Source organism: Paramormyrops kingsleyae, chromosome 12, assembly GCF_048594095.1.
Source record: "Paramormyrops kingsleyae isolate MSU_618 chromosome 12, PKINGS_0.4, whole genome shotgun sequence".
NCBI classification, from domain to species: Eukaryota; Metazoa; Chordata; class Actinopteri; order Osteoglossiformes; family Mormyridae; genus Paramormyrops; species Paramormyrops kingsleyae.
Genome location: NC_132808.1, coordinates 8,161,351 through 8,180,986, shown reverse-complemented (window position 1 = coordinate 8,180,986; position 19,636 = coordinate 8,161,351). Strand labels below are relative to the sequence as shown.

The 19,636-nt window shown below is 44.1% G+C and overlaps 1 protein-coding gene across 2 annotated transcripts; it reads right to left on the bottom strand.

The window, feature by feature from the left end:
• Positions 1 to 1,113: 1,113 nt before the first annotated feature.
• On the bottom strand, positions 1,114 to 16,450 carry LOC111857367 (urea transporter 1). Of its 2 annotated transcripts, none has more exons than XM_023838139.2 (8): positions 16,260 to 16,450; positions 14,574 to 14,763; positions 12,794 to 12,922; positions 12,241 to 12,433; positions 7,784 to 7,931; positions 3,252 to 3,386; positions 2,301 to 2,350; positions 1,114 to 2,116 (listed from the first exon to the last, which is right to left on the bottom strand). In XM_023838139.2, exons 1-8 carry the CDS (start codon positions 16,375 to 16,377, stop codon positions 1,940 to 1,942), a joined length of 1,140 nt encoding a protein of 379 aa, XP_023693907.2. In that variant the 5' UTR covers positions 16,378 to 16,450; the 3' UTR covers positions 1,114 to 1,939. The 2 variants fall into 2 exon arrangements, with proteins under 2 accessions (XP_023693907.2, XP_023693909.1); XM_023838141.2 differs by having other exon boundaries at positions 12,794 to 12,972; positions 16,260 to 16,390.
• Between the last annotated feature and the right edge of the window lie 3,186 nt (positions 16,451 to 19,636).

The following is a 19,636-nucleotide window of genomic DNA, read 5'->3' as shown; positions in this document are numbered from 1 at the left end:
AAGACAGTAACTCGAAAACGTACCATTTTTAAACTTTATTAGCACTAACTTAGCAAGCAGGAAACGATACCCCGGTTGCACTTCCTGCTGAGAGTGCACGTTCTGAGCGGCTGCAGACAGACCCTTTTGGAGGCTTTGCCTATACAAACAAGGGCAAGATGTTACGCTGTTCTCCAGTTAGGAAATTACCTTACCATGGCAGAGGGGTTTTCGTACTTCGGCCATCCACAGAGCTTTATAACTCGAGCTCCTGTTAGGGTCCCTTGATGATCAGGGGCTTCTATCACGAATCAGTGACCTGTACTACAAAGCGGGGTTACTGGCTTATCGGGGTAACTTGTTGGATTTAAGGTGGTCTGGGCAAAATGTAAGTGAACGAATATGAAACTCTGGTACCTTAAATCCGACAAGTTACCCCGATAAGCCAGTAACCCCGCTTTGTAATACAGGCCACAGGTCTTTTTTGCTTAGCCGGATAAATTGTCGGATTTAAAGTAGTCTGGGCCGAACGAAAGTGAACGAAGATGGTGTCCATTAAAGACCCCAGTGGCCTGTATCATGAAGCAGGATTTCTTGCTTGGCTGGATAACCTGTAGGATTTATATTGCCCCAGTTTAAATGGACCGTATCTTCGTTTACTTACATTTACAGTAGCCCAGACTACCTTAAATCCGACAAGTTATCTGGCTGGTTTGTAGGCAGAAGCTAGATTAATAATAATAAGAATAAATGCCCCTGCGAGAGATCAAGAAAATCTAAAATACCATGCTCTGAAGGGGGGTGCTGTGACTCACCCTTTGAGCCAGGTTTGGGGGCAGTGTGTGTTAGCAAACATCTGATAGTCAGACCACCATGTAAACCCGGCAGGCTCAGTGGAAATGCCGCCTGGAGACGTTAGCTCACTGGCTGAAGGTCGTAGGTCATGGTGGGAAGCATGAGCAAGAATTCCAGATGAATCACACCTGGGATGTTACGTGTCAGGTAGATGGTCAACCACACAGGTGGGCTCTGGAGTCAAACCTCGCAATGGGGGGCGGAGGCTCCTACTCTAGAATTCCTCATGGTGAAATATTTCATGAGGGGGTGGGGATACAAGTACCAGGCAGACGGCTGTGCAGTTTTTACATTTTCTCAAAAATGTCAATAAATGTATTACATTTTTGCAGTAACAATCATAGTCACAATTTTTCACAGTACTAATTTGAATTAACAGCTTATGTAATCATGTAATGTTATACAATGTTATCCATTTTATGCGTTACATAATAAGTACATTTCAAAATAACATACGATTGTAACAGAATCACCCCCGTTTTATGGGACGCGGGTTCCATTGACAACAACATGGAAAGTCGTTAACAGAAATTTAGCTCACATTAAATGGTGTCTAAATTTCACATGTCCACATATGCATTAGACTGATGTAGTGCTGCTGTTCAAGTAGCACCATGAAAGGATAATGCTATATTGTGTTCCAGGTTATACTCAACTGAACACTGACGATCGTCCCCGACTTACAATCTATGCAGCTTACAAGAACTCGCATATATGAGCGAAGTTCGAGAAAAAGAACCAGCACGTCTAGCAGCCCTACTCTGCCTAGGGCACGTTAACCACACCGCATGACAGTTGCTGTGGGAAAATACTGTACGGCAACGGTACTGTCCCAGCCTTACACGCTTCTCCCAATCTCATTCTCAGAATGGAACTTAGTAATAATTCAGGGACAGTCTATAATTTTAAAACGCTAGTGCTAATAGTACCCTTGGGTAGCAGGGAACTGGCGTGTGGTACTACAAGAATCGGCAGCATTTCTTGACCAAACACTGTGCATAGTTTCTCAGGAGGTGCTTTTATATCCAGAACTGGAATCTACTGCCATGCAGTCATTACGTTCCCTGTATTCTATTATTGTACGTGTGTGAGCATGAACAGCCCACTAAACATCAGTGCTATGCATGTCTGCTCCAGCCCGGTGGGCTTGTGCCTCCTGGTGTGTCTCTGGAAACATTACACGACCAAGGGGAATCCGGTACGAGGACAGATTGTGAGCCGTCAGCAGCAGCATTAGTGAGACTGTGAGCGTGGCCGCCCAACTGCATGCTGGGAGGCCCACCTGTTACAAGAAGTGTTTGGGGTCAGTTGGAAAGGGAAATAGGTGTGTTACTATGCTGTTTTTTTACAGCCCTATCTGGTTAGTCAAGTGTAGCCAGTTCCATGGTAATGGAAGTAAGGTATTATTTTAAATATACAAATTCATAGATGAAACCTTCATTTCAGATTCCTGGTACTTTACTTACGGTTCCCAGAAGGTTGCTTAGGGCAATGTCTCCATATGAAGAGAGAAAAGCTGAGAAATGAGTGATATGAAAGGTTACCCTCTTCACATACAGCTGCCTGCTTCACCAGCCTTCCTTGTATTTTGCTCTTGTTGGTAGTACCACCACAGACGATCTGTGACATTTTCTGATAGATTTGATTTTCTGCAATTTCATTCTGTCATGTTACTGTAGAGATGAAGTACAGTACAGTACAGATAAAACTGGGTGTTACAGGAAACTGTGAATTAAGCTCTGTCCAGTCAAAATGACAATTAATGAGCTTTCAGTTCATTTCATGGTTCATTTCAAGAACCATTTTGCAAACGTCTTTGTCATTTGCACTTCACTTTTTCAGTGTCTTTTATGGCATTGAACAAAGAAATTTTGCAAATAGTATGACTATTTTGTCTTCAGATTCTCTGCATATGTCCAATACCTTAAGATGTTTTTAGTGATGGTGCTGTAAAAGTATTTGCAAATATATTTTGACTTTCTGTGAAAAAAAATCACATACAGTAATAGATTTAGATTTTAGAGGCACAGATAGATGTGCAGCTTTGTTGTTTGGCTATTGTCTGAAATTAAAAAGCAAAACCACACATATGGCAATTTTTATCCACTATATCAATGTCCGCTAAAGCATGGTCGTGTAAATGGATAGTCTACTATGACGATAGGTAGTGAAAATTTGCATCGTCACTACATTTACATAGTGTAAATAAATTGGAGCTTACTAAGCATCAGATCTGGTCACTGATGTGCTCACTGCTGTCACCTGGCAAGGCATTACAGCTATAGGCTGCACAGAGAATGGTCAGGGATAGGTGGACATCAATGCCTTTATCTGGTGTGTGAGGCAGCTTGCTGTGGCTGCTTAAGGAGGAGAGAGACGTGGGCTCAGATGCGACAGGACTGGTTTCCCCCACTCACCGCTGGTGATGGACAGAAGGTGGGTCTTCCAGTTGAACTTGAAGAACAGCCCCCCAACAGCCATGCAGCCCAGGGCCCCATTGAAGCCAGAAAGACCGGCGTACAGCCAAGTGCAGCGAACTGCTACTGAGAGCCCTGAGGTGCAGTTGGGGAAAAAGAAGTTCCGGTTGCTGTAGTCAAAACAGAGGCTATTCATCCGCCCCCAAACAGCCTCACGAGTTGCAGCGAGGCGGCGTCTCTAACTCTCAGCCAGAACGTGCTCGCTGCCGTCACCTGGCAAGGCGCTAAAGACACGCAGAGAATGCCTTGGATCTGATCTCACGGCCTGCTTTCGGTAGTTGTTCTGTTTCATTTAATAACATGTGCTTTCTTGCCCAGACATGGGTGTGCATGTTCTTCTAAATAAACTGCAAGTAGTGAATGGGTTGCCATGGTAAGGCATCTGCAGGGTCAGCTAAAATACTTTTTTAAAGGAGTGTGGAAATTTAGGAAAATACCACTTTTGGTATTACAAACATCCACCGGAGGTGCGAGGTGCCCAACAACGATTTCTAACATTCTCTGTACAAATAAGCATAGAAAAAGTAAAACAAACATCTGAGGAACAGTATCTTTACCCTCCTCTTAAAAGGTATTAAGATGGTGGACAATACAGAAAATTCCGAGCACTCTCTTCACATTCAGGTTTCTGACATGCAGGAAATATGCAGTATTGCATTTTAAGCTGCGGCGCATATGTAAAATGGAACCCTGTGAGGTATATAAGAAGGCTTAAGAACACTAAAATAATAAAGGGCATCAATAAACTGATCTTGTGTGACCTCTAAGTCAAACGATTTTATCAACAAGTACCTGCCTTCATGTTTGGGTGACCCACTTGTTTTTATGTTTTTCAATCTTACATCTTGCGTTAAATATAATAATAATTGATCCCTGTGGGGAAATTCCCTTTACGCCTCTGTAGGTGAGAGTAAGCTGGCTGCGAAGGGCAGCCATCCATAGCAGCGCCCAGGGAGCTGGGGGATAAGGGCCTTTGCTCAAGGGCCCGCAGACGTGCTGAAGCCGGACATGAACCGGTCACATGCACAGAGCCCACTGAGCCACACACTGCCCCTGCACATTTACATATATTCAGGCTACACTGCCTTAACCTCCCTGCATTCATGTGCACTGCATAGTTATTTACAGTAAAAGTGTTGTTTAGATGATCTATCTATCTATCTATCTATCTATCTATCTATCTTAATGGATGGATGGATGGATGGAACTTTATTAATCCCTGGAGGGAAGCTTGGGGTTTTTTGTCTTGCAGTGGATTATAAAAAACATGCCAGCACATTTTTTTCATGCTGCTTCACCGGGTCTTACCAGTTTGACATCCATCGCTGTAAGAATTACTTCATGAAAGCTTGGGAGCCAAAGTCTGAACATTTTATACTGCATGTAACCTAGAACCTGGGTCAGTCTCAAACACGGTGTGGTGATGGCAACTAGAGCTCCGGGGACTTGTTAAAACGATCACGCCTTAAAGCACACCTGGCAACCCGAGTGCATCACTACTCACGTTGTGCATTCATTTCGCTGAATACCAAAGTCCCCACCAGTGTTGTGTGGCATATCCCCCTACAACATGGTTATGACCGTGGCACAGTGGACCCAGTTGATGAACAATAGAGAGCTTTTGCTGCCCTGGTCAGAATGTGAAGTGGTCCAAACCACTGTGACTCACTGAACCAATTGTCATTTTTCATGCAAATAGTCTGAATCACCCAAGCTTTCGTGTAATTAGTGCAGTGTTTTCATCAGCTCCCAGCACGGATGGAAATGCTTCTATCATAATGACAAGACTCAAACTTATTTGGAACTCAATATCTGCAGGAAAAAAGTATTTTGTGTTACCGGCTACTTGTTTTTTATGCTTGATACACACTATTTTATGTATCATCTGTGTTAATTTTATCTTACTTTGCAAAAAAGTGTGCCAGATAGTTAAATGTATTTATAATCTGGATAATAATTAAGTTGTAGCACTTTGTAAATTATTAATAGACAGCTTAAAACAAGTTATAACACAGTTTTCTTTTTATTAATAAGTTACTACCATTTGCAAGTGGCAAACGGGAGCCTTATTGTAAAGTGGTGCCCCTTATTACTCTCCAAATGGTTATATACATTTTTGTGCTGCAATGTCAATGACCTGCATCACCATTGCAACTCTAATGCATCTTTTCATGAAGGTTGTCCTCATAAAGGCCATTGTTACAGCTACAGATACACGCCCCTACATGTCTGTTCAAAATTCCTTGTAAAATTCTTACAAATTCTTGTATTCTACAGGCAGAAGACTCAGGTTGGTCACTGTCATCAGTTGTCAGGTGATGTGTCAGGGCAGAGCACCACTGTAGACTGAGGCTGGATGACTTTCTCTCATCCTGCCCTGTCTCGGAATTGGGAGAGAGAAGAAATGGCTCAGAGTACAATGTCCTAAATTTTCATAAAATGGTTAATTACCTTCAATTGTCTCTGTTGACACTGGCAAAGCTTCTTGCAGGAACTGAAAATATGTTTTTTTTTTTGGCTTGCTTTTAGATGAGTTTTTAGTTTTCGTTAGCTTTTAGTCGCTTTTGTGATAAGCTTTCAGTGCTGTCGCCTGGACGACTCGCATCCAAGGTTGACAGTGGCCACGCTAGCTGGCCCAGACAGTCCAGAAAGGTCACGCTGTAGACTGTCAGTGATCAATGACTTATTATTACTCATTAGAGCTGAATCCGTATGACACTGACAAGCAGTGACAGGCACCATGATTCCCATGACTTGGTTTACAGTGGCCAAACTGGGGCCCCGAATAAGCTGAGTGTGTGTATGTACTGCGTCCAAGTCTCCAAAAGTGTGTCTATGATTAGCCACCTTCCCGTAGCCTCACTGTTCCCTTATTTGTTACTCTAAACCTCAAATATCTAGCGGTTTTATGAGATGCTAATTCTCTTATCTCTCTCTTTGAACACCGTATGGAAAACATAGTTGTGGCTTGGCTTTCTGTTTGAATGGGGGCGTTCCAACTCCCTGCCACCGGGCACGCGGCCTGTAAGATCCAGGGAGCATGACCTTGTGGTAATGAGTCATCAATGGGCCGGGCATCCACTCAGCTTGTTATCTCTGCCTCCCGCCTCTGAGTGCAGGATATTGCTCTGGTAGTTAAAATTCCATTTTGTTCAGGATGCCCACAGGTCTGCTCATCCTAGCAAGCATATAGCAGCATAGAGATTCATGTAGCCCTTTCAAATCGTCCTGTCAGTCTAACTTCACTTTATGCTTTGCTTTCAGTTTATGACTCCCATTCTGTGGTAATGTAAAGGCTTGACGTCATCCATCCATCTTCTGTACCCGCTTGACCTATGCAGGGTGGCAGCAGTGCGAAGCCTAACCCAGAAACAATGGCCACAAGGTCGTGAGTAACTTGTGTGAAAAGTCCTGGTGACCTTCTCACTGGCTTTTTCCTATATCACTTTTCTACAGTATAATTCCACACATCAGCCCCTGCCTTGCAGTGCCCCCTCGCACTTCGGCAAGCTGTCCCCTTTTAATGGGGCCCCCATATCTCTTCACACTTTCACCACTCTGATCTGAGAGCTGCCCCTTGTGGTAGCGGTACTGTAGCACCCATCTGCCCCCCACAGCTGAGCCCACCTCCCATCCATGACTCATTCACTCCCGCCCTGATGGTGTCAAGCAAAAACTACAGAAAAATAGTGGCTAAGATTAAAAGGTCCCCATTGAACTGCATAAATATTACATGCTAAAAGCCTATTGCTGCACCCTCCCACTTGCACGTGGGTTAATGTGACTGACAGGAAATGCTGAAGAATCCTTCTGGTATAGCTCTTTGTTTGAACCCTGAGGAGCATTCCTGCATTTTTTCTGTACTTCATACTTTGCGTGAAATATTTTTAGTTTACTGGTAACACTCTGTTGGAAGAGATCTGTGTGGTGCATTGTACCAGTATGTAACCTGAAGAACCTGACTCTGATCTGTGAGATCTTCTGCATCACATGTTCCTTGCACCAAAATGAGATCCCTCAGATAATGCATACTGTACATGTCATCTCTATTCACTGGTGGACCTGGTGGCCACAGGGTGAATAGTTTCTTTATCTTTTAAGCCTCTGCGTCTGTGATGTGGCCTCTGCACATCTGTGGGCCCCCTGACCCTCAGCTCCCTGGGCCCCACAAGGTGGCTGCCCTTCGCTGTGGCCCCCAAACTTCATGGAGAGCAAGATGGGGTAAAGCAGCAAGGAGAATTTCCCCATGTGCATTAATAAAGTATCACTATTAATTGGTTTTATTTAAATCCCATATGTGAAGCACTTTGAGCTGCATTCCATGTATGGAAAATGCTATAATAATAATAACAATAATAATAATAATTATTATATTCTGTTTTCCCCATTTCCAGTAAAGCCCCCCCACTGTCACCCACAAGCCATGCACGCCAAACGCAGGCTGACCCCCTCCTAACTCCCAATCCACTCACCTGCCAGCAATCCTGCCCCAGAGCCCAGCAAGGCGTGGATGCAGAGCAGGGGGGAGCCGATGAGCACAGCCAGGAGGATGAGCAGCGAGGGCCAGAGCTCCTCACAGGCATAAATCTGGCCCACACCCCTCACCACCCCCTGCAGGAGCTGAGGGAGGAACACAGAGAAAGACTCTGTCACTCTGGCAGCACAGGCTTCCGCCACCTTCATGTTCAACACCTTTAAGAACAAACACATCTGCGCCATTAATCACAAAATCCTCTGAAGCGCAGCAGTGCTGGAAAGAATATCTAATATCTCAAAAAGTAAAACGCCAAATCAGTAGCAGTGCCATCTAAGACTTCTTATGGAACTGATTTTAAAATTGATCAGTACAAATTATGAACTTAATCCTTTCATCTTCTGTCCTATTCAGGTTCACGGGGGTCTGGAGCCTATCCTGGGGGCTTCAGGTGCAAGGCGAAGATCTACCCAGGATGGGGCAGCAACCATCACAGGACACGCTCACATTCCATTCACACCTATGGGGTAATTTGTTAATTCCAATTAGCTTGTTTTTTGACCGTGGGGGGAAACCAGAGTTCCCAGAGGAAACCCCACTACGACACGGGGAGAACATGCAAAATCCACACACCAAGCCATGGCAGCGGCTCACAGCTGGTCCTGGAGGTGCGAGAAAACAGTGCTAACCACTGCACCACCGTGCCAAGAACTTAATCAATCACTATCACTAATTACTGTCAATATTGATAATCACTGTTACTTTTACTCATGATCATTAATTAATCTTGTATGTCCATAACGTATAAACCAGGGATCAGCAACCTGCGGCTCTTTGACCACGAGGCTGCGGCTCTTCACAGAATGATAGCCGCATTCACATTTTCACGTCTTAACATAATTATGATAATTCTTTCGTAAAGATCAATAATTTATTTATGGGTTAATATTATTTTTCATGTAGGTATTTCTTTAGCTACATATGACAGTCGGTCCACCGTGTGCCTCTGTGGCTTCTTAACTGCATCTTCCTAAAGGTCATTCTCTTCTAGAAGATTACATCTCCGGTCAAATGATATGCTCTCCAGAGTTTTCTTCAGTACCCGAGATTGGATGTACGCTTCAACGTTTCCTAATTTTTTCATATACCTTTTGTAGTAAATTGTCACCACACCTTCCTAGGTCTTTGTGAATATTACTATATTTTGTCTGACTTACAGCTGAGTTTGGAGTGGTGAGGACATTTTGCGCTGCTCGGTCAGCAGTTACAGTAGCGAGGTGGAGAGTGAAGGGCAGACGACTGCAGAGCCGAATGAACTTAACTCAGGAACGGAGGGGTGAGGATTATCACTACAGAGCTGAACACTGCTGTAATATTAGTTACCTTTGTACTGTTACGCATTCTCATGCTTTTCTTTATTTTGTGTAAGTAATTGAAGTTTTGTTTTTGTTTTAAATGCATATATACCCATATCGCATAAAAAAAAAAACGTATCTCAAACTGTCACGGACCAACCCTGGGGATCCCCGAGTGATGTCAGGAAGACCACGTCTCCGGGGAAACCCCGACCAGGCTTACCTTCCTGAAACATGGGTTTTTCCAGTTCTTGTGCACCCTTGTCTCTCAGCTGACTCCATGCTGCTCTAATCAGTGGAGTCTATTTTAGTTTATCGGATCCTGCACTCCGGTGCTGTAGCTTCATGGTTTGTCCTGAGTTTGGCTGTTTTTTCCTTTCTGTCATCCCGGCTTTCTTGACTCCCCTTCCATACCGATTCCGAGGCCTGCCTGACCCCCCGAACTCCGACAAACATCGCTCGACTTTTGCCTGCCCACTGAGCACCTGCCTGAACCCCCTGATCGCCGACACACATCGCCCAACCCTTGCCTGCTTTTTGATGAGTTTTGTCTTTCAGTTTGGACTTCATTTTGGCAAGACCTCAGTGTCTACCTCACAGCGACTCTCGAGAGTAGCCCTGTTCCGAATAAAGCTGCTTCCCGTTCCCAAATTCACACAAGTGTCCTCCTAACTCTGTATCACTGACACAAACCCCCTTCTCTACCCATTGCGGCTCTTTGTAAAACACAAGTCAGACATTTAGGATAAAATGGCTCTTTGCTTTAAGAAGATTGCTGACTCCTGCTATAAACCAACATTGTAATCAACAGGTAGGTATTTTGCAAGTAAACAGAATATTGTAACCAACAGTTATAATTCTGTGCATATTAACCTGACTGCAAGAATTGACCCATCTGTAAGACAAGATGATCTTGTGGAAAAAAATGTGCGAAAAATTTGATATGGCCAAATATATGAGGTCTGCTTCTCTAGCAACCCCTAGTAACGAGTGATGCCTCAGACTGATAAGGGGCATCTGGCAGGATGCATGGTGAATGGGGCCCCCTGATCATTCCTGGCAACCATAATAATTTCAGTTAAGTTACAAGGTAAGGAGGAAACTCCCCTTGAGCAACTGGGGGGTAAGAGAGGGCTGAGACTGACTTAGCCGGAAGCTGGGCAAAGGAACGTTGGTGTTGAATATTGTGTGAGGGTGTCTTTGATCACGATTAAATATTACACAGCTCTATTAGAAATTTTCTCCTGCCTTTGTGTTTCAATTTTGTAACCACAATTTTCTACATCCTCCATCAGTATACCCAGAAGCCACTTCTACGGAAACAGGATAAATGAAATGCCTCTCTGTGACAGCCCATAATATTTCTTGAATGTAACTGCTCAAAGCAGGATTAATAACAGAACAATCCCAGCTCACATGATTTTTCAACATCTTGCTGGAAGTTAGATATATTATTATTATTATTAAATATACAGTACTCTGCAAAATGCTTACACAGTCAAAAGAAATGTTTAAAGCTGTTTATCTGGATAGTAAGTGCATTTTTGCTCAGAACGAAAAACACAATGTAGCATTAGAACATCTGCAAATTAAGAGAAACAGAATAAAAGCTAGTAAAAATTTCTTCTGTTCTCCCAAAAGTTACTGATATCTAGTTGGATGGCTAGATGAACACCGCTTCAGTTCCCAAACCTCTCCTCAGGGGCACCTCAGACATTCCATTTATTTATTAAATTTCACCCCCAGCTCACTTAATTAATTTTAAAAAGTCATTGAGATATTGATTAGCTATACAAGGTGCGCTAGGGGTCCAGTCAAAAAATACATGGGTGTATTGGATGGTTATTGGAAATAATGGGGTGATTTTAGCAGAGGTTTGGAAACGGCTAAGCTGACACACTTTGACAGGCATAAGAGCATCATTTTACACCAGCATGAAGAGCATTAAAACATTTTCTTTGACTGCATAAGACTTTTGCACAGTAATGTAAATACAATCATCTAATAAAACACTGACATTATGAGGAAGGTAGGAGAAACAGAGGCACGTTTAGTAGATACAGCGACAGAGAGGGATGCGCGATAGTGGTAGCAACGAAAGACATGGAATCATAAGCTGAAGATGGCGAGTGACTGTAGCAGTGACCTTTGGCAAAGCCAATCTGATTGGGGTAATAGCATCAACTAAGAAACTACATCTGAATCTGGAAATGGAGGTACAGAGGAAAATGGGTGAAGCTCCGTGTGAGGAAAAGCAGAGAGAGAGCAGTCTGCAGCTACCCTGGCGTGCGGGAGCTCGTGTCTTTGTCTCAATTCACACATCATGCTTCTGAAGAGGAATATGCCACTAATGGCTGCTGACTGAAGCCATTAAATAATAAATGATGCAAGCAGGGGGAGTGAAGGTCCCCCACCAGCCTGCGACCTGAGTCTGATCCTTCTCTGCGGGGCGGCTGTCATTTGGCCCTTGTCCGACTGCATTGTTTCTTCCATTTAATTCACTCCTGCATGCCAGATTCTTACTTCCTGGGTCCATAATAACTGACATCTTATCAGCTAACTGAGCTTGCTTCTAGCCTTTGTACCTCCCCCTCCTAGTCCTGTGTCACGGCCAAGCAAACATGGGTGACGGTGACCTATTTCTGTGGGACACTGAGGATGACATCATCGATCAAGTAATTAATCCTTATTTTCATTTGGGGGTGTCCTACTCAAGTCTGGTGTCTCCTTTCCCCAATTGCTGACTTTTGAGCAGTTATATACCTTTATCAACAAGGGTCAGACATCCTTTTTGGTAATGTAATATACAGTACCAGTCCTTATGTTTGCAATGTTCCATCTCCTGTTTTGTGGGGTCCTTGTATAATAAACCTTGGGAATGGCTCTCATCCTGAATGCTTTTCATTCCTTGCACTTGAGTCTGGACCAGAAGCGTTTTGAACCTGGTGCTTCCAAGACTCCCTTAAATCCTCAAAGCCACTTCTTGCCACTGTTGACATTTCTCTTGGACTTTCATCCTTTGTCTTTCATGCTGGCAGATTGACTTCTACTTCTCCCTTCCTCTCCGAGAAGCCCCTCTGGCCCTCTCCCCTTCCCTGACCTGCAGACCCTGGAGATGCGTGTTGTTGCTATGCTCTGGTGCCACCGGTCTCTCAGCGGGGTGGTGAGGGAAGTAGGGGTTGGTGCTGCCGGTACAGGAGAGGTAGAGCAGGATGACGGTGTTGAAGGGGAACACACTGACGGGCAGGTCCCAGGGATCAAGTAGGGGCCTAAGTCCACTGTGGAGGAATGTGCTGGAGGTAGGACACACACACAGGGGTGGAATGTTCAGGTCCAGAAAGTACAAATCCAGACCAAGATTTTGTTACGGCCAACCAGCTGAGTACTCTGTGAACGTGACTCTTTAAACTCAACTCATTGGTTGAAAAAAAATCTTAGTCTGGTTTTGTACATTCTGATCCTGAAGTTTCCACCTCTGCACACAGAGGGCAACCCAGTGTGCGCAGCTTCAACTTCACAAAGACAAATATCAAGAAAACATAAGAAAACCAGAAATACATGCATGCATTGTTGATAAATGTAACAACTTTCGTGTGAAAACCTTTTTGTTATTAATTTTCACAGTGTCTGCAGGTCCGCTTGGAGTGACTCACCATGTGGCTGCAGCAAGGCACCCCGGCACCAGCAGCCACCAGTACCAGTCCCCACTGGAGCTGAAGACTCCCATGAGGAGTGTCACCAACATCCCATTGCAGCCATGGAGACCCCTGGTCACCTCAGTACTGACACAGAGTACATGGACACTCAGAGAGGGGACGCCAAAATTATTACTCTGTTGAAATAAATTCAAGACGATTCAGCTGATATTAATAATACTTGGTAACTTAGGGGAAGATTACAAGACAGGGCTGGTTCAGGTGGACGAGTCCATTCATTCATTCATTCATTCATTCACTCTCAGCTGCATTTACATTTATTTATTGGGCGACGTACAAGTGAAGCAGATAATGCAGGGGTCTCCAACTCCGGTCCTGGAGAGCTACTATCCAGTAAGTTTTCTATCCTACCCGGCTTCTGATGAGCCACACTAGTTCTCAGGTAAATACCAGGAGCAGGTGTGGCTCATCAGAAGCCAAGTGGGACAGAAAACCGACTGGATAGTAGCTCTCCAGGACCGGAGTTGGAGACCCCTGAGATAATATATAACAAGCATACAGCCAATTCTGGTGCCTGTAGAGGGAATTCAGTGACCTATGCAGGAAGGTACCCTGGACCGGATGCCGGTTCGTCGCACAACATGCAAAACTCCTCTGTTTCTTCTTTTGTTCTGTAGCGTAAGTATCAAATGTGTTTGTAACATGCCAGTTACAGTTATATTTATAATGCACTTTTTCAGTTTTACATGATTGGCCCGTTTAGGTAAAAACAGATTCATATTGTCTTACTATGTTTACTATTGTTAAAAATACCCAGCAGCTTGTGGGCCTGAGCATATGGCTCCTGATCCCCTGCATTAGCAGGCGAGAAAGCCTGTGCCAGTGTCTGACTCAACAGCTCCATGCCTCCTGCATGTGTTTGTGCAGCCATGTCAGTGTTTGTCGTCATGCTATTAGTTTATTAAACACTTTATTAGTTTAGACAGGACAGGTGCACAAACACTGACACGTAGCAATGGCTGAACGGGGAGCACAAGACTGGGAGACGCTAATTAATCTAACTAACAAGGGATCAAACGCAAAGCAGCTATAGCTGGTTAATAGAAGGGCAGGAAAGAGAGATAAGACTAATGAGCTCCAGGTACAGCTAGTTTAGGGCCACACTCAAAAGAAACGCAGGGAGCAGACAGACATGGCGGGCTGGACAGGACAACAGGCCGTCCCTGGGATAGGAACTTCTGACTTACGAACAGCTCACACTTACAGACTGCCATACAGCCTATTATATTAAACATTTGAGTTAAATACTACAGTTCATAATAACAAATGCATGCACTTTGTGACACTCAGGAAAACTGTGTGGCTTCAGTGGATCGTCAGTTTGAGGTACTGTGATGTGCTATGGAATGATTTTCCTGTCAAATTATGTTTAATGAAATTAAATGAGACTAAAATAAATTTCAGCTGTATGAAGGGAACTGAAATGAGTCGACTGAGGCCAGTAAATTGTATGCAACACAACACAATGTAGATGCCGTTTATTTTATATATGTAAGGTAATTAAACACCCAGAGCTGGAGGTATGAAACTCACTGAGCTGCCATATCACCCCTTGTGTTGCCAGAAACATTTCATATATGGTCAAATTAAATCTCTATTCGGAGAGCTACAGTATAGCGGCTGGGCTGTGGGCGTCAGCATGCTGCTCTCTGCCGGCTAGGGTGGAGTTTTGGGTTTAGCTACTGTGCAGAAGTCAGCACCGCACGACGCCTGGCACCTGTCCAGCCCGATGATGATGGCAGTGAAGGTGGATGCCAGCAAGCCCAGAATTCCCTGCACAGCCTGCCAGGGGCTCTCCACGAGCAGGGCGGCCAGGACCAGGACTCCGCTCAGGGGGTTGTCCACCATGATGACCTGCGCCATGCCGCGGAAACTCCATTCTACCAACTGCATCGCAAAGGGCTTTTCTGAGGAACATCGAGGTGAAGGAGCACATTTATCCTTGTGTAGAAACTGACATGCCAAATTAACAGTGTAGTGGTCGACTTCGTTTGGGAACGTTATTCTTTTTGGCACAATCTAAAAATTTGACCACTTCTGTGAAATGAACATTGGTAGACTGTTTTTACGCGTTAAAATGGTAGGTTACCAGTCACGGTAAAACAACCGTGTGGCTCCCAACGTCCACGTCTTTATTTTCATATTCAAAACAAAAACTTTATTGCTCCTCTGACACATACTCCTTCCGGCAGTTGCAAACCAAAACTAACCGGAGAAGCACTTTCATGTATAATATGCTACATAAATTTCAACTTATAATGGCAGGTTTAAACAACATATTCCATCCATTTAATTAAACAAAAACTACACCATTCTGCATAAATGGCGCTTACAAACAGTATTTCCTTTTGTAGCAAGAATCACTGCAAAATGTTGTAATATAATTTGGTTGGTGACAATCGGGTAGATCAATCCTGACTTAGGTGCAATGAGGAGCTGTGGAGTTTTAATAAATAAAAAGCTCTTATTTTCTTTATTGAATGTCATTTAGCAAAGAGTGTCTTTTTCACCAATGCAGGCCAAGAGCTGATATGTTTGTCTTTGATATGTAGTGCAGGAAACTACATTATATCCATTTATGATGAAGGTTGGTAATTTACTGGAATACCATTTACAAGGCCGCTTCAGAAGAGCCTCAGGGCTAGAAGGAAACATTCTTAACTGCAAAGCTGCCCGCTAACCCACTACACGAGTTTATTTAAAACAGCCCTTTGCTGACAGCTATTTAATTGCATTGCAGCTCTGCCCTGGACCACATTTTGCTGTTATATTTCGCAAAAGCAAGACTGACTGTTTGTAATGTTCCATCACCCTCACTTGCAAACCTCCTCCTGCCTCATGAAACAATGTTTGGTCTCACACCCTCTGCTTCTGCTGTATTTCACCACTGAGGCTTACAAACCTCATATATGAGAAAATTCATTCCGAACATGCAGAATCAGGAAATGTGGCTTTGGTAAGTTTTGGATTGACTAAGCTGATAACAATAAAGGACTGAAAAGGACTGGAAGATAATAGACTGTAAGAGCATGTACACTCTGAATAATCTTGTATGGTCTTGCTCATACAAGTTTATAGGGTGTTAATGTTGTCAGTGGCTTTTTAAAAAATATTTCCCTGCAGTCACTAGAAAAACACTATTATCTTTTTGTTATTATTCATATTTTTATTAAGATAGATAGATAGATAGATAGATAGATAGATAGATAGATAGATAGATAGTGCAGTCTGAGACATACACTGTTATGCAATCTTCCTTGCTATCGTGTGAAAATAATGAATTCTATTTAAAATGTACTTGGAACCACTTTTCTTGCTTATGTTTCATGTAATCTGTCCTAAGTACCCTTTTACAGGCTTTTCTGGTTTTTATGGGCTTATATAAAACGACTGTCTCACATACCATTCATGAGTTTCCGGAACTCGGTCATGTCGCCGGTGCAGTAGAGAAAGGCGTCTCGGATTCTCTGCCGAGTGCCGCTGGCTGGTCTCCAAGCCGTGTCTTTATTTGATTTCCACATTCTGAGACGTGCCTTTTAGCTTTGTGGAGAATCCTCCACTGCAGCTGACAGTCAGATGGCTTTTAACGCGCCGGTAATCTTTACCAGTAACTGAGCAAAGTTCTCATTTCTGCGAAAAGTTCAACGACCGTGTCAACACCTTCCCACACCTCAACCACACTCAGCTGGTTTTCTTCCCTTTAAGTTTTTAACCTTTACGACTTGTCTCAATATCAGTATTTTCAGACTATCCCATATGTGTAAGACTTAGCCATCTACTTTTCCTTGACCAGGCTGCCGTTCTCCAAAACACTGTGTGATGATATTAAAAGCGAATGAGTGGTAGCAGGCATTTGACAGGCAAGGAAAGATCACTGTAAACTCTACTGTGATTATCATACTCTTTTCACTGTGTAGTCAAGCATATGTCTCCGCTTGAGTTAAATAAAAGTGAACCCCTTGTTAATATTTCACAAACCTAACAATACAGTAAGTGTGGGTTATCATTAGTAACTCGTGAAGTAGTCATGTCTGTTTCCACATGCTAAGAACCGTTGAGATTATTGAGGTTTGGCTTGTGGAATAGGAGCAGGAGAATACTGAAATAACTTCATAAACAAGTACAAATGTCTGACTTGTATTCTGTGGCAGTACATCAGTATATTTGAAGCACAGTATCATTCAAACGCTTATCAGGATTTTAAGAAAAAGAAACAAGATGTGAAATTATTCTAGCTTTATAAACAGCAGCAAAGGTTTATAAAACCACATAGAAACATTATGAAGTCATTCAAAGTACAGTGTCCATGTATTTTTGTCTATTTGTTTGCCCAAAATCCCAACAGGATCCAGCTCACAGGATGCAAGTAAAGAGCACATGCTAGGAATCTCTCATCACGTAACTGTCCCCGTCATTTCAGAGTGAGCAAAATAATTTCTTTTGAATCTGTGAGTTTGTCAGCTACAAGTACATGTGTCAGTGGTACTTCTGGGCTGAAGCTGAATCGATGCCAAACCAATTTCTGAACTCCAGTTTCTTCCTGTAATGCTAAAACATTTTAGGAAAATTGGCATCTCTGAACTGCCCATAGCTAGTGCATGTGTGTGTGCCCTGCGACGGACTGGCATCCTATTCTTATGTCCTGTATATCCTAGATAGATAGATAGATGGATGGATGGATGGATGGATGGATGGATGACTTTATTAATCCCTGGATCATACCAGGCAGGTACATTTAAATCACACCATAACATTACAATACAATATGATTAAAATAAGACTAAATAAAATAGAATAAAATAAAAAAAAATGATACAATACTGAATAGGATATTGCAAAAGACATGGTGCAATAGACACAAAGCCAAAATACATAACTAATCTGGTTTGGTCACCTCAGGTGTGTCATGGGCAGTTGAGTTATAGAGTCTAATAGCACTGGGAAGGAATGATTTCCTGTATCATTCCTTAATGCAGCAGGTTAAATGAGTCAGTTGCTGAAGCTACTCTTGAGTTTCTCTAGTGTTTTATGGGGGGGTGAGAGGCATTGCCCATAACTGCCAGCAGCTTCGCCAGTATTCTGCCCCTGTCCCCCTCCCCCACACTGACAAGCTTGGAGCCGACAACAGACTCAGCCTCCCAAATGAGATTGTTCAGTCTGCTGCCTTCCTTTGCCTTGATGCTCCCCAGCACACCATAGCAGAGAAGATGGTGCTCGCAACAACAGACTGATAAGACATCAGTAGCATCCTAGTCTTGGTGGACCATTCCAGCTTATTGTCCAATTGAATTGCCAGATACCTGCAGGATGTTACGGTTCCCACATCTGTCCCACCAATGCAGACTGGAGAGGGTGGGGACTTATTCTTGCTGAAATCCACCATCATCTCCTTTGTCTATGTCACGTTCAACTGTAGCCGATTCTCCCCACACCACCTCACAAAGCGGTCGGCCAGGTCTCTGTATTCGTCCTCCTGTCCACTCTCCACACACCCAACTATGGCCTTGTCATTGGAAAATTTCTGCAGATGACATGACTCAGTGCAGTAATTACAGTCTGCAGTATAGGAGGTGAAAAGGAAGGGAGAGCACGGTGCCCTGGGGGCCTGATGCAACATCAGAAGGTCAGACACACAGCCCTGAAGAATCACAAGCTGTAGCCTACGTGTCAGATAGCCCCCAATCCATGTGACCAGGGGAGCTTCCACCTGCATGTCCTGCAGTTTAGCCAGCAGCAGTCTGGGCAGGATGGTATTGAAGGTGCTGGTGAAGTCAAAGAACATGATGTTAACTGTGGCTTCTGGTGCAGATATGTTACTGCATCCTCCACACCCGCATGGGGCCGGTATGCAAACTGCAGAGGGTTTTGTGATGAGTGCAGTAGTGGCCTGAGGCATGACAGGACCAGCCTCTCCATGACCTTCATTACGTGAGAGGGTAGTGCTATGGGCCTGTAGTGGTTTGGTGGTGCAGGATGTCCCTTCCTGGGCTCTGGCACCTGGCACCACATGAGGGCTGATGCCATCTGGTCCAGCAGCCTCTCCAGCTGCTTCTCACCTGGCTGGCTGTGAGTCCAGTCTGGCGGGCGGGGGATGTGGCAGAGTCTGAGGTAGAGTCTGTTGTGGGTGTCACAACAGGGGTGGGGGGGGAAGTAAAGTCTATAGAGTGTGTTAGAATGGGAGTGGGGGGTGGAGCAAAGTGGTGTCTGTTGCAGGATCTGGTGGCGGGTTGTGGGGGATGTAAGAGTGTTCTGCTGTTTTGGCTTGGAGGAACAGTGGGGGGGGGGGGGCACTGGGGGCGGGGGAGCTAGAGTCAAACCTGTTGAAAAACTGGTTTAAGTCATTAGCTTGTTGTAGACCCCCCCCCCCCCCCCTCAGCTGTACCCCTCCCTTTCTTCTGGAAGCCGGTGATCTCCTCATCCCCTTCCATACATCCCTGGCCTTGTTCTTCTCCAGTCTCTCCTCTAGTTTCCCCCTGTAGGTGTCCTTACTCTCCTTGAGTCTGTGTTTCAGCTCTCTTTGTACCCGCTTGAGTTCTGCTTGGTCCCCTGACCTAAAGGCCCTTCTTTTCAGTGAGTAGGGCCTTCAGGTTGCTGGTGACACAGGATTTTTTGTTAAGGTAGCAGCAGATGTCTCTAGTGGGGATGGAATTGCCTAAACAGAACATGATGTACTCAGAGACCCAGTCTGTTAGGCCATCAGTGTCCTCAACCTGTGGTGCATAGAGGGCAGTCAAATTGTTAGCGTCTTTAACATTTGCATACAGAAAATGGATGTGTGCA

Excerpts from the sequence above, each read along its gene's own strand:
- LOC111857367 (XM_023838139.2), bottom strand. The coding sequence starts at position 16,377 with ATGTGGAAATCAAATAAAGACACGGCTTGGAGACCAGCCAGCGGCACT. Across the intron at positions 12,923-14,573 it reads ATCATCATCGGGCTGGACAG|TACTGAGGTGACCAGGGGTC; the intron begins GTGCCAGGCGTC and ends ACTCTGTGTCAG. Across the intron at positions 7,932-12,240 it reads CGCATCTCCAGGGTCTGCAG|CTCCTGCAGGGGGTGGTGAG; the intron begins GTCAGGGAAGGG and ends TTCCTCCCTCAG.